We start from the raw sequence: 14,985 nt of genomic DNA, 5'->3' as shown, positions 1-14,985 counted from the left end.
TTGCAGACAGATGTTCCAAACAAACAAGTTTTCAAGGATCAAGCTCCTGCTAACCATTAAAGTAGATGCACAGTTGTGGTGCAGATTCCATTGCGTTAATTGCTTTTCTTCTTTTTGTCCTGTGTAGATTCTGAAGACATTTCCTTCCAACAAAGTATTCTAAAATGGCTGGAGGAATAACATTAAGGCCAACTACCTTCTCAAGGAACCACTCGTGTCCACCAATTGACGATTTTCGCAATCAGGTCTATTCCACGGTATATTCTCTTGTCTTTGTCGTGGGCCTGTCAGGAAATGCATTCGCTCTGTTCGTACTTGTGAAAACATTCAAACAGAGAACGGCCTTCAATGTCTACATGCTCAACCTGGCAGTGTCAGACATGCTGTGTGTCTTCACCTTGCCTTTGCGTGTAGTCTACTACGCTTTCAAAGGCAGATGGATGTTTGGGGACTTCTTGTGCAGAATCAGCTCCTACTCTCTCTACGTCAATCTGTACTGCAGCATTTACTTCATGACTGCTATGAGTTTCACTCGTTTCCTGGCCATTGTGTTCCCTGTAAAGAACATGAAAATAGTCAATGTGAAGAAGGCCAAGATAGTCTGTGCTGTGATTTGGATTTTTGTCACCGTTACCAGCAGCCCATTCCTGCTTTCAGGCTCTCATGTGCATGAAAATAAAACAAAGTGCTTTGAACCTCCAAATGATAAGATTAAAAGAGGTCTGAAAAGTCTTTTGATTATGAACTATGTTTCACTGGTTTTAGGTTTCATCCTGCCATTCCTCATCATTCTTGTTTGTTACACATTTATTATAAGGACATTAATGAAAAGCACTGCCTCCATTCACAAAAAGAAAGCATCGCGTCAAAGAGCAGTGCATCTGATCATAATCGTGCTGGCTGCTTTCCTGATCAGCTTCATGCCCTATCACATCCAGCGTACGTTACACCTGCATTCCCTGCAGGAGAACGACAAGAACTGCGACGACATTGTTTACATGCAGAAGTCAGTCGTGGTCACACTCTGCCTGGCAGCTGCCAATACCTGCTTCGATCCACTTTTGTACTTCTTCTCAGGGGAGAACTTCAGACGAAGGCTCACAAGTTCCTTCACCAGAAAATCGTCTCTCTCAAGCAATCAACTGTCGCAGAAGAAGAAGCGCTCATTAATGCGGGTTGAACACGAAAAATCTGATGAAGACCCTTTCAATCCTGCTCAGCCAAGTGGAAGCAACAGCAATGAAGCTACAAAGTACACGGGAAAGGACTGAGTCTTTTAAATGTGGAATACCTTTTGCCAGGTGTTGCGCAAAGCAAATATGGACCAAAATAGCTTAAGTACCTAAATTCAATGTGTAGAAACCAAACGTGAAGACCACTTCCTGATTATGGAGTAATTGTAATTTGTTTAAGACTTTGTTATAACTCACTTCATTCTTCAAAAGGTTCCTAATTCTTGAAAGAGGCACTGTCTCCAAGAAAAAAAATCCTTTCTTCTTGGTTTACACACACATGTGTATGTAGAGTGTGTGTGAAAAATTTGAGGTGTATATGTTATATGCAGATTACTGATTAGGTATATTAGGGCAGTGACTTGCCAACGGACTTCGATTTGGTTCAAAAGAGTTGATGCCAATGATTCCATGACTTAGAGGTCGATTAGGCTAACGTGCTCAATGTCCCACCACTTCAACTTTTATTCTTTCTTTGGAGACAGATTGAGAGGGGATAGAATCCAATTCTTTAAAACTCTGAACGGTCTCTGAGAGATTTCAGCTTGACTGGGATGTTGAGCTGGGACTGAAGAGTACAGAATTAAGATTAACAACCCTTCGAACAAAAACATAAAGGAGTTGTTTTCTCTTCAAAATGGTGGACCAGTTACCAGAATCGTTGATTAAACCCTTGATAAAGAATCCAAGAAGCACCCTGGTTGGCTGTATGAGATTCAAGGTGCTAGGGTTAATTACAAAGGATGGCTTGTCTCCTACTGATAGCAGTCAGAAGATTAAGGTCCCATGAGGTCCCATCAAGTTTAATCAGCAAGTAGATGAACATTAAGAACAACAGCTTCCCAAGTTGAAAAGGGAATCATTGTTGCCAGTAGAAGGGGGCCTGATTTTTCAAATGCTCAGCCCTTCCTTTTTGTTGAAATACAAAGTAAAGTGATAAGCATATGATTTTGTCATGATGTATACGACAACTTTTTTCCATCTGGAAACAAAGCAATGAAGCAATTGCCAAATGACACAGGAAAAATCTATTGGATGTTGAAGTGACCTTCCATGTATCAAATTTTATTGAGAAATTATGCAGATCAGGGGATACCTAAGTTAAATTTTCCAAAGCCAAGACTTTGGATGGGGGGTCGAGGGAATAAACAAGATATAGTGTGGGGTTTGGAAGAGGGATTTGTTGGAATATTCTGCAAACTCTTAGTATACTAAATATAGTGTAGTACTAATGTAGATGACTTGCTCCTTCGGAGGTGCTGTTTTATTTCCTTATCCTTATGTAAGGGCCTAGGAATATTTTTTTTTCAAATTAGGGGAGTTCTATTAATATGAATGGAGTGGAAAAGATCACATGATTGATCAAGCCGACCCCATCCAGACACGGTGCTGTCCGGATATGCCACTAACACTCCCCTCTCTCATCCAGTCTCTTGGCAAAGCAACCGGTATCCATTGTCAGAGAAACACCAAAGCCTGAAGGAAACCAAGCAAAGGTCCAGGAGACCGAGGTAGCTCATTAGTACAACTCACCTTGGCAACTCTCCAAACCTACCATCCATAACTCAGACTGAGTCCCCCTCTCAGGAATCTGCCTAGCAATTTTCTAAAGGTCTGCAGGAAATGTAAACTAAATTGCTCACCGTTTTGTTAGTGATGGTAGAACTTGTATAAATGATCAATGTAACTTTGAACATAATTCCCATGTTAACATAGGGTTCATTGGCAAGCTGTCAATTAGGTATTTATTCACACGAGCAAATGCAAAGTCAGTCAGGTTAATCCCTTTAACACGTTCTACTCTTATCTTTATACCACTATCAACACCTTCTTTAGTCCCTAGTGCTACCATTAACACTCCCTTTGTCTTGTATCTATGACAGCTTTGTCAATCTCTCCTTAGCTCCCATCCATCCCTGTCCTTCTATCCTGCTCCACCTCCTCTGCCACCTCTCCAACCATATAATCTATCACATCTCTACCCCTTTTCAGCTCTGAAGAAGGGCCATATGGAGTCTAAACGTTGGGAGGGATTTTCTGGCCTCCCTACAGCATCTTTCTCGTTGCGTGAGGTGGTGTGCCGATCACAGGATCTACTCGTTCTTCTAGTCCCACGACTGTCAATGGGATTTCCCATTGACTGCACCCCACGCAACCGGGAAACCCATGGCGGGGATGTGCCATCGGCAGGACCAGAAGATCCTGGCAGAAAATTCTGGCCGTTAACTCTGTTTCCCTCTAGATGCAGCCAGACCTGCTAAGTTCATCAAAGTTTTCTGTTCTTATAAGTTAATGTATTTCTTTGTAAATGAGAGAATTAGGTACTGACCATGGGTTTATAAACTTGCCATATCTCATTGCCACGGTCTCCAAGCTGGGTCCCACAAGCACTTGTGTCCCAATCCTTGCAGCCAGGCAAGATAGTCCGATTTGCATTCAGACTTCTTCCTCGCGGGTTTGTCTCATTAAAATTATCTGGACTCAGAGCTTTCAAGATAATTATTCCCAGCACTGTTACACCATTGATAAATAAACCCCAACTGAAACACCGAGATCTGTTGGTAAGCTCATCCTGGCATTTATACAAACGAATCAGAAGATTGAAAATGAACATAGACTGTCTTAAATTGATGCAGTAAGAAGTTTAACAACACCAGGTTAAAGTCCAACAGGTGACTTAAAATGATGCAGCAGCCAAACCTGAATTAAAAGTAAATAGCTGACACATTTACATGTAGAATAGTTAGCCAGTATGAGGCTTGCTACTCTTCTCAGTTGTATTAATCGCAAAACTGGTCGGCGCAACATCGAGGGCTGAAGGGCCTGTACTGCGCTGTTATGTTCTATGTTCTATGAATGGATCCAGAGAATCAGCAGCAAACGTGGCTTTATATGTTAAGGCATGGTCAAAAATCAGACAGCAGTCTTATTATGTCCCATCCCACTGGAAAGCCGATGAGATTGGGTGTGACGTATCCGATGGTGATTAATATTGGGAGGTCCAACTTACCTGTCAACTTGCTCACCCAGAAAGTTAAGTTAAAATCACCCTTCACATTTCTGGGTGTGGATGCCTTTGATTTAGGAGGAAGATCCAAAAAGATCGGGGATTTGACTATGTTGGGTGAGTCACCACAGGAAGCATTGATCAATTCTGTCTTCATCCCCCTCCGCACAAAACATCACCTTGAATCCCATGTGGTGATATCTCTGCATGAAGGCGTATGATGTAAATATTGCAGAGAAAAGTAATTTTGAGATAAAAAGAAGTGGTTAGGAAAACTAAAGATTAAAAGGAAGAATTACACAGCAAGTTCCTTTGTGAAAGAACATGTATCATGATTCTCTTTTCTATAACATCACTTTGCACTCAGTATAAATTCAACACACCAGAATGTGAAACATGTATTTCTGTTTGTGTGAACTAATTTGGTGTTATTTGGTTGGTGCAATAGTATTGAGGAACACCAATCATAATTTTGTTATGCTGACTGACGATGTCAGAATGTTCTATTTTTATATTTTGTAAATGGCCTTATATGTGCACAATTTGTTATAATGAAACAAGAAGCAACTTTCACCATGTATCTTATTTTAGAGTCAGCTTTCTTCAGCAGGAAAACAATAAATGGATATTTTTCTGGATATTTGGGTCTTCTTTACACTGCAACTTCTCCTGACTGAGAGGTGACCTGGGTGATTGGTGTGTGCTGTTTGGCATGACTGACCTTATCCAGTTTCTGATGAAGGGTCATTTGGCTCTCCCCGACCCAGTGTGATTGGAAATGTGACAGGTGGGACACCTGTCGCATTTCCTAGAAACTCACATTCTGGCCAGTCTTCTACGTCCCACTGCCGCTGTCAGCGAGAACAGAGAATTTGGTGCTCAGACAAATCCCCGTTCACAGCAGCGGGACCAGAAAATCCTAGCCATGGCTGAGATCGTTGAATTTGGCCCTCTATTTCACACCAGTCACTACATTGATGCAAAATGGCAACTGTGGCTCAGTGGTGGACCTCTCACCTCTGAATCAGGAGGTTAAAGGTTAATGACCCACTCCAGAGACTTCAACACAATATCTAGGCTGACATCCCGCAGCGCCAGTTCTGCTTACCAAAAGTGGCCCACTAGGCACTCGCATTCCACGCCCGACTCCAAGCCCAGTTTTGAAAGGGTGCTGTCTTTCAGCAGAGTAGGTTCTGCTTACCTTCTCAATTGGACAGAATCGATTCTGTAGTAATAATTTGAAGAACAGTAAGTGGAATTCTCCCCAGTGTCCTGCTCAATGTTTATTCCTCAAACTAATTCATTTTAAGCACAATATTGGCCCTGATATTCAGAGGGAGAAGAGGAGGGAAGGGACAGAAAAGAAGTTGTGGATGGGAAACTTGCAGGAGCAGACATTAACTGAAGGATAATGGTTTTCATCAGGTTTCCTACCAGACAGTGATTGAAAGGCTATCGGCTCATAGACAAGAAAGGCAACAACTCAAGACCACAGCCAGAAATTGTGGGGAGCTGGGAGTCATGGTCAAGGTGGGATAATGTTTGTCCAGGAAGTAAGGCTAAGGTCGGGGAACAAAGATCATGTTCAGGGGAGAGGGTTTCTTTGCTGTTGCTCACAGTACCCCTTCTCAGAGAGTGTTTTCACTGTATGACAGGCGATAGATAGTTGCTTAATCTGTCTTGCACTTCTCTCACCTTCAATACTGCTTCCTTACCATCAACTTTCACCATGGCAGCTTACACAGCTCTAACTTGCATCTCTGATAAGAAACAAGGAGAGCTGTAATGCCAACACTGGCACGAACATCAGCAGCGGAAGCAACACCAGTTGTGTAATGACTTCATTCAGGTTGGCCTAATGGAATATGAACTTGCTGATTAAGGATCCAACTGATGAGCCAGTCAGGGAGTTTTTGCCTTGTACCTAGCTGGGAGTGTCAGTTCCTCTGACACCCCTGGAGGTCGATTACTAATTGATAGCACTCTGTACTGTTGTTGGAATTGTAAATAAAGGGATTTTGGTGAAGGGACGTCTGCCTCTGAAGACTTATTACAAGTCGTAGCGGCCCTGTCTTCAGCTTATCTTCAGGACAGGGAAGATGGACATAGGGACTCAGCTCCAAGGCAAGACTCCCAACACAGAGTCTAAGGCAGAGGATCAACTTTTTTGACCTGTGTGAGCGCCTGAGGCGCAGGTTTTCACTGCCATTTGTGGATGACATCTGCAGCCTCTGGAACAAAGCCTCCTTCACAGTGGATCTGGTGGGGACCCATTGCCAGGGGCCAACAAAATGCCCATCAATCAAGGGCTAATATCACCCAAGCCCCCATCTCTCCCCCCATCCCCATCCCGGCCTCTGCCTCTCGCCAAGTTGAGCACTGTCTTCTCCAGCACAGAGAAAGCAAAGTGCTGTACATGTTAGAAACAGCTGTGTGGAGAGCAGGGAGGGACAGAATTTATGGAGGATAACTGTGAGGTATAATTGTGGGAGGACAAGGGTGAGGGCAAATCTGAATGTTAACTATTCAGATGGGGATGTGGGGTGCCTGGAGCAAGAGATGGATTAGTAGAGCTGCTAACTGTGTCGTTCTGAGGACTGCTGTGAAGGAGAATGCTGGGGAAGTCAGTGTGTGTGGCTTGGCATCTGAATGGTTTCTGCTACTCATCTCCTCCACCCTCCTGAGGTCCTGGATCCTCTTGGTGCAATGTCTCCAAGTTGGAGGAAACACACATCTGCTCACTTCCAACCACGAAGAGGTTGGAGAGATGTTCTCTTCTTCTCATCCTTATGATAATCACTTCACTGCAGTACCTCAGATCCCACAACAGGAACACAGGTAAGAGCGAGAGACCTGGCGGTAGCCTTCCCAGAACACCATTCCTGCAGTCTCAAAAACTCATGTGTAATTGAGCCCATGTTGGGGGTCCCTTCAATGAGAAATGCTTCCTTTAAGATCCAGTGTCATCCTGCCCACCCTCCCTGATTGTGTGGGGAATGCGGGAGCAGGATGCTAATTCTGTGGTTCAGTTAAAGAGCCTCAGCAAAGCCTGCTGAAGAGTTCAACAGATGCCCAACAGATGCTCATCACCCTGCCATTCTGGCAGGAAATAAGTTGATCATATTCGGTCCTTGCACGGTGAGGGGAGAAATTTCCTACATTACAACCGTGATTACATTTCCATGGCAATGAAAGGTTTTGGGATGACTTGAGACTGTGAAAGACACCGTACAAATGTAAACCATCAGCAACCCCACTGACCAAGAGCTGCCGATGCATGTCAGGGAGACCAAAGGCCCCTCATGTTGGAAGAGATGGTAAAATTTGCATGATATTCTTTAAAAAACATGTCATATCTAAAAGTTCAATATATCCACACGTAACTTGGGCTATGATCCACCGTCGTGACACATGTATGTCAACACAAAGCTTGACTGAGCAAACCATTTTTTTTACCTTTCCCAACAAGCAAAATCCATTAAAGTGAGAAGAGGTTCCACCAGTCAACTAGGGCAGCACCCAGTTTAACATTAAGCCATACAGGCCAAACAATCCCAGCTTTGAATCCTGGTCTATACAGGGTTACTTTCTCAGCCAAGGAAGCAATTATTGCATCAATATTACTTTGGCTCAGAAGTGGAAAAGTCATCTTACACTCCCTTTGCTCATAACTCTCTTGAGTTACACCCCTGACCCCCAACACTGCCACTGCCACCCCCCCCCCCCAACTTCCACCCAATCCTCAAAGAAAGTTTTAAGTGTGTAAAGTTAGCAAGAACAGGATAGGCCAAACTTGTATTGCAAATTGTATTCATAATTGAATAGCCTGACATCTTCAGATTACACTACACCGATGCAAGCATGTGACCCACTAGCATGCTGACACTTCTGTGTTTCCAGCTCTACCCAGTGAGAACCCATCCTGGTCGCACAGTGTTCCAGATTCCTGTCCACTATTGATGGACACGCATGTGAAGAACGGACATCTGGGCAAGGCACAGGAGGTTGCCTAGCACCTGGGGAACCACATCCCAAAGAAACTTTCAGAGGAGGAGGATCGGAAAACCAAAGAAACAAAGTAACGAGCATAAAATTAAATCCACAATTATCTTGAAGCCTGCCCCCAACAGAATTTTCAAAGTCAGTTTTTGACTGATTATCTTACCTCTATGTTAACTTCTTGCTGTGATAATATAAAATATTTGCATCTTTCATTTACTCCTTTTTCATTGCCCATGAATGAATAATTGCCTTGAGTAAAGATAGCTTGAAACATATATTTTAGGCAAGACATAGCGACATGAATTCCTGGCATCATTACATCAAACGCTAATCTTCCATATCATTGACTTTCTTTTACATGTTCTATGAGTTTTTATTAGTTTTATTAATGAACTAGTTTTATGCTTTCATTTTCTTCAACAACTCTTGCCCACACTTTGAGGCGTTTCTACAGTAAATGCTAATAAGTTGGTTGACTTTGTAGCTGAGTTGCCTTAATCCATGGGATCTGAAGTTTCAAATGGTTTGGGTTTCAGCCTTGTGGTGACATTTGAAACCTTAAGCTGAATTACAGCCTTGTTACTCTCTGCCAGGTGGTGGTTACCTTATACAGTTCTATTGGTATTAACATTCTGCACCACATACCACACAATACATTGGGATGGGTTAGTTCATCCTGGACAATAATGATACAATGGTTGGGTTAGTGTTGCGATTGTTCTTTCACTCATCAGAATATCTTAGTTATCTTTTGCTGTGATCACTTGCTTATTTCAATCTTTTCAACTTTATGAGCCAAGCTCGCTTGTTAATCATCTGCAGTAATTTGGCCAGCCTTATGCACTTCAGTCCATTGTTAATGACTGAGCAGCTAACGTGGCTTATTAATGAGACTTGAAGTGGTTGAGCTGAGATAGAATTCTACTCTTCTCACTCCACATAACAGTACAACTCAATGTAAATTGATTAAAGTTGAACAACATAAAATATTTGTGGAGCCAATGCTAGTAGCAAGTTGAGAGTCAAGTAGCCTTGAGGATTCCTAAGCTTTGTTTATTGCAATCTGTGCCTAAGTTCTCTGGATTTTGGTACATGGGGTGTATCCTTAAATGAAGGAGTATTTGGAGGCTAACAGAGTGACACGCTGCAAGTGGGTGGCAGTGTAGATCATTCCAGCAAAAGAAGCCTGAGCAGTGCCACAAGGAGCAGTAATATGTAGAAGAAATTCCTACCTTGTATTTTTGAATGCACTGACAATTGAGAGAGTAACAGACTTCATTAGCAAGTGCGTAGAAGACTGTGTGCCAGGAAGCAAATACGTGCATTTCCCAACCGGAAACCATGGATGAACAGGGATATCCACTGCTTGTTGAAGCCCAGGTCTGCGACTTTCAAATCAGGCAACACTGACCTATACAAGGAATCTATGGAGAACCATCAAAGATGCCAAGAGACAGTACTGGACCAAGCTGGAGTTCCAGGCGAGCCACACCAACTCCCACCGACTATGTCAAAGCCTGCAAGGCTTAACAGGCTATAAGATGAAGGCATGTAGAATCGCCAGCACCAATGCACCCCTCTCCGATGAGCTCAACGCATTCTATCCCAGTTTTGAGCAAGAGGTCAGCAAAAGCACGCCTCCAGCTCCCAAAGCCTCGGCCGAACCGGTATCCGAGGTCACTATCGCAGACATCAGATCAGCCTTCTTGAAAGTCAACCCACGGAAAGCGACTGGCCCGGATGGGGTACCCAGACGAGCACTCAGATCCTGCGTGGATCAGCTGGCGGGGGTATTCACAGATATCTCCAACCTCTCTTTACAACAATCTGAGGTCCCTACCTGCCAAAAGAAGACAACCATCATCCCTGTACCAAAGTAAAACCAGGCAGCGTGCCTTAATGACTATCGGCCGGTGGCTCTGACATCCATCATTATGATTTGAAAGGCTAGACATGGCACGGATCAGTTCCGGCCTCACAGATTGCCTGAATCCATTACAGTTTGCCTATCATCGCAACAGGTCCACAGCAGATGCAAGCTCCCTGGCCTTACACTCAACCCTGGAACACCTAGATAACAAAGACACTTATATCAGACTCCTATTTATTGACTACAGCTCAGCCTTCAATATCATTATTCCTATAAAACTGATCTCCAAACTCCGTGGCCTGGGCTCGGCTCCTCCCTCTACGACTGGATCCTGAACTTCCTAATTCACAGACCACAATCAGTAAGGATAGGCAACAACACCTCCTCCATGATTATCCTCAACACCGGTGTCCCGCAAGGCTGTGTTCTCAGCCCCCTACTATACTCCTTATACACCTATGACTGTGCGGCCAAATTCCCCTCCAACTCAATTTTCAAGTTTGCTGATGACACCACCGTAGTGGGTCAGATCTCACACGATGATGAGACAGAGTACAGGAAAGAAACAGAGAATGTGGTGAATTGGTGTGACGACAATAATCTCTCCCTCAATGTCAACAAAATGAAAGAAATAGTCATCGACTTCAGGAAGCGTAGTGGAAGCCATGCCCCTGTCTACATCGTGAGAGATTTAGCAACACCAGGTTAAAGTCCAACAGGTTTATTTGGTAGCAAATGCCATTAGCTTTCGGAGCGCTGCTCCTTCGTCAGATGGAGTGGATATCTGCTCTCAAAAACCATATCCACTCTATCTGACAAAGGAGCAGTGCTCCAAAAGCTAATGGCATTTGCTACCAAATAAACCTGTTGGACTTTAACCTGGTAGACGTGCGGGTTAGGTTGATTGGCCATGTTAAAATTGCCCCTTAGTGTCCTGAGATGCGTAGGTTAGAGGGATTCGCGGGTAAAATATGAAGGGATATGGGGGTAGGGCCTGGGTGAGATTGTGGTCGGTGCAGACTCGATGGGCCGAATGGCCTCTTTCTGTACTGTAGGGTTTCTATGATTCTTTCTATGATTCTATGACTTTAACCTGGTGTTGTTAAAACTCTCACTGTGTTTACCCCAGTCCAACGCCGGCATCTCCACATCCTGTCTACATCAACAGGGATGAAGTGGAAATGGTCGAGAACTTCAAGTTTCTAGATGTCCAGATCACCAAGAACCTGTCATGGTCCCTCCACACCGACGCTTTAGTTAAGAAAGCCCACCAACGCCTCTACTTTCTCGGAAGACTAAGGAAATTTGGCATGTCCACTACAACTCTCACCAACTTTAAAGATGCACCATAGAAAGCATTCTTTCTGGTTGTATCACAGCTTGGTATGGTTCCTGCTCTGCTCAAGACCGCAAAGAACTACAAAGCATCGTGAACGAAGCCCAGTCCATCATGCAAACCAACCTCCCATCCATTGACTCTGTCTACACTTCCCACTGCCTCAGAAAAACAGCATGCAAAATCAAGAACTCCACGCATGCTGGACATTCTCTCTTCCACCTTCTTCCGTTGGGAAAAAGATACAAAAGTCTGAGGACACGTACCAACCGACTCAAGAACAGCTTCTTCCCTGCTGCCTGTCAGACTTTTGATGTGGAGATGTCGGTGTTGGACTGGGCGGCGGGGGGGGGGGGGGGGGGGGGGTCACACGACACCAGGTTATAGTCCAACAGGTTTATTTGAAACACAAGCTTTCAGAGCGCTGCTCTTTCATTGGGTGAGGTAGAGTGGAGGTGCGCAGGCACAGAATATACAGGTGGATGTATCAGTGCCTCGCTTCACTTCACCTGATGAAGGAGCAGCATTCCAAAAGCTTATGATTTCATATAAACCTGTTGGACTATAACCCAGTGTCGTGTTACCTCTGATCAGACTTTAAATGGAGCTACCTCGTATTAAGTTGATCTTTCTCTACACCCTAGCTATGTCTGTAACTCTACATTCTGCACCCTCTCCTTTCCTCCTCGATGAATAGTAAGCTTTGTATAGCGCAAGAAAAAATACTTTTCACTGCATACTGATACTGTGATAATAATAAATCAAATCAAATCAGATCCCAACTCTAATCTACCCTCGAAAGAATGCACAGTGTCAGATATCTGAGCTGTTGGCTGTGAGGGAGAGATGGAATGACGGTGTTTCATCATTACCAGTCTCTGCTTCCTCTTCCATTTTACACTCCTGTAACAAAACCTGACTAGATTGCAGTCCTTGTAAGAAAACAAATAACGTATAATGCAGCTCTAATTTAGGCCTTGTGGACAGGAAATCGCCTCAAGCACTGTGACTTTCACTGTTCTTAATAATTGCATCATGGTTTGCATAAGGTTCACAATTAGTCCTTGGTGAAGGAAATGCCTGAGCACCTGAATGCCAGTAAGGTGCGTGGGAAAGCTGCATGTTGTGAGGTCAATGCTATTGTTCTGAGATCTTGATACGTAATAACTGACTCCAGTGTTTCACGTTGAGAAATGCAAGACGCAATACAATTACTGATTGTGAAATGAAGGCGGAAGCAGGTTGATGTTGGGCAATAACGCTCGGCTTGTGAAAAGATTGTTATAGGGTGTAATTTTACGACCTTGTTGCACCCGTTTTACGGTGGGAACATGTTGTAAAATCAGGCATAAAGTGGCTAGGGGGAATGGCGCCTGTTTTCGCGCCCATTCCCATCTTATCACGGGAAAAAAAAATCGGCATGATAGGGAGCTCGCCCAAAATGGGCAAGATGTTAATCTGCATGTTTTTGCATTCATCCATGATATCATTAACGAGCTTCATGCTCAATCGTCCCAGCTCACCTGCCTTCACAACCTCGTTCACCATAGCCACATCGGTCTGGAAAACACCTCCTCGATAAAAGGCGGATTCTGGCGCTTGATCAGTGAGGGTGAGCGAGGAGGTAAGTCTCAGCGTTCAAACTGCTCCATGCTGCTCAGAGGGGGTTGTTTCGTGACGGCCATGTTGTGTTTCGGGTCGGGGTGGGGGGGGTGCTGTGAATGTGTGGGGGGGGCTGGGGGGCTGTTGTTGCTCATGTGGTCAGACCTCAGACTATCAGCATGGACTTCGGTCAGAGCGCTGACCTCGGGTCTCAGCGCTGACTCTGGGTCCTAGTGCTGACAGTAGCAAGCCCAGTTGCAGGGGGGGGATATGCTGGAAATTCTCTGAACTGGCAGTGCTGCAGCCTCAGGACTTGTCAAGCAGCGCTGTCTGTGGCCATGACTGCACGGGTTCTGGGGGGGGGGGGGGGGGGGGTGGAATGACGGGGGGGGTAGCGCTGTGTTGCCATTTTGGAAGGGGGGATGGGTAGTGTGTATAGCTGTTGTGTGTGTTGCTAGGGTTGGTGGGGGGGATGGGCAGTGTGTACTGCTGGGGGGCTGTGGGGGTGGATGTTGTGTGTGTGTTGTTGGGGGGCTGGGGAGGATGTTATGCGGAGTGTGTGTTGCTGGGCTGGGGCACTGAGCAGAGAAAGTGGCTGTGAAAGTGACAGCCGCCTTAAATTTTTACGCCACCGGGTCCTTCCAGACCACCAGTGGAGATCTTTGTGACATTTCCCAATCATCCGTCCACAAGCATGTGAGGGAGTTCATAGATGGCCTGTATGCCCGGGCTGGCCAGTATATCAAATTAGACCTGGAGCAGGCCCAACAGGAAGCCCCAGGAAGCCCAGGCTGCAGGATTCACGGGGATGCCAAATGTGCAGGAGGCTATAGACTGTGCCCACGGGCCAAGGCCCCGGTCAAGAATCCAGAAAGATTCATGAATAGAAAGGGCTTTCATTCAATAAATGTGCAATTGGTGTGTCACCATCAGCTGAATATCGTGCACGTCTGCGCCACCCCAGCAGCACGTATGACAGCTTCATGTTGAGAAGGAGCCCATGGTGCAGGGATGCCTCATGGGGGACATGGGGTACCGCTTCGGACTTGGCTGATGACACCTGTGCGGAGACCTGAGACTGAAATCATAGAAATCATAGAAACCCTACAGTACAGAAAGAGGCCATTCGGCCCATCGAGTCTGCACCGACCACAATCCCACCCAGGCCCTACCCCCATATCCCTACATTTTCTACCTATTAATCCCTCTAACCTATGCATCTCAGGACACTAAGGGGCAATTTTAGCATGGCCAATCAACCTAACCCGCACATCTTTGGACTGTGGGAGGAAACCGGAGCACCCGGAGGAAACCCACGCAGACACGAGGAGAATGTGCAAACTCCACACAGACAGTGACCCAAGCCGGGAATCGAACCCAGGTCCCTGGAGCTGTGAAGCAGCAGTGCTAACCACTGTGCTACCGTGCGGAGACCCGATATAATGAGTAACAGCAGACCACAGCTGAGGGCCTCAACAGGTTTCTTGAGATTCTGCGGCCCATGGCTGTGTGTATAGCTGTTGTGTGTGTTGCTAGGGTTGGTGGGGGGGATGGGCAGTGTGTACTGCTGGGGGGCTGTGGGGGTGGATGTTGTGTGTGTGTTGTTGGGGGGCTGGGGAGGATGTTATGCGGAGTGTGTGTTGCTGGGCTGGGGCACTGAGCATAGCCACCCGTTCAGTAATGCAGTGGTGCGTAGGGCTCCCCAAGATGCGGTTCAGGTACCTGGACCACTCTGGCAGGGCCATCAATATAGCCTCTTGATATCATCACGCATTGTGGTTGTGAGCTGTGCCCTACACAACCTTGAGCAGCAGCGAGGAGACCTTCTTGAGGAGGAGGGCATGGAGGTCAACCAGCCGGGCGTCACTGGGGAGCAGGCCGCCCAGCAGGAGGAGGAGAAGAGGAGGAGGAGGACGACGAAGAGCAACACCACCCA

The 14,985-nt window shown here is 45.6% G+C and overlaps 1 protein-coding gene across 3 annotated transcripts in view; it reads left to right on the top strand.

Annotated features, from left to right (window-relative positions):
- Positions 1-4,877, top strand: part of LOC144492980 (cysteinyl leukotriene receptor 1-like) — a 42,212-nt gene extending 37,335 nt beyond the window's left edge. For all 3 annotated transcript variants that reach the window (XM_078211719.1, XM_078211721.1, XM_078211722.1), the window contains exon 2: positions 128-4,877. In XM_078211719.1, coding sequence (XP_078067845.1) covers positions 165-1,271 — 1,107 coding nt within the window. In that variant the 5' untranslated portion in view covers positions 128-164 and the 3' untranslated portion in view covers positions 1,272-4,877. The remainder of the gene's footprint in view (positions 1-127) is intronic.
- Positions 4,878-14,985: the final 10,108 nt, after the last annotated feature.

The sequence above is a fragment of the Mustelus asterias genome, chromosome 4 (genome assembly GCF_964213995.1).
Source record: "Mustelus asterias chromosome 4, sMusAst1.hap1.1, whole genome shotgun sequence".
Taxonomy (NCBI): Eukaryota; Metazoa; Chordata; class Chondrichthyes; order Carcharhiniformes; family Triakidae; genus Mustelus; species Mustelus asterias.
Note: the sequence above shows the minus strand (reverse complement) of the source record. Positions and strands in the feature narration are given on the sequence as shown.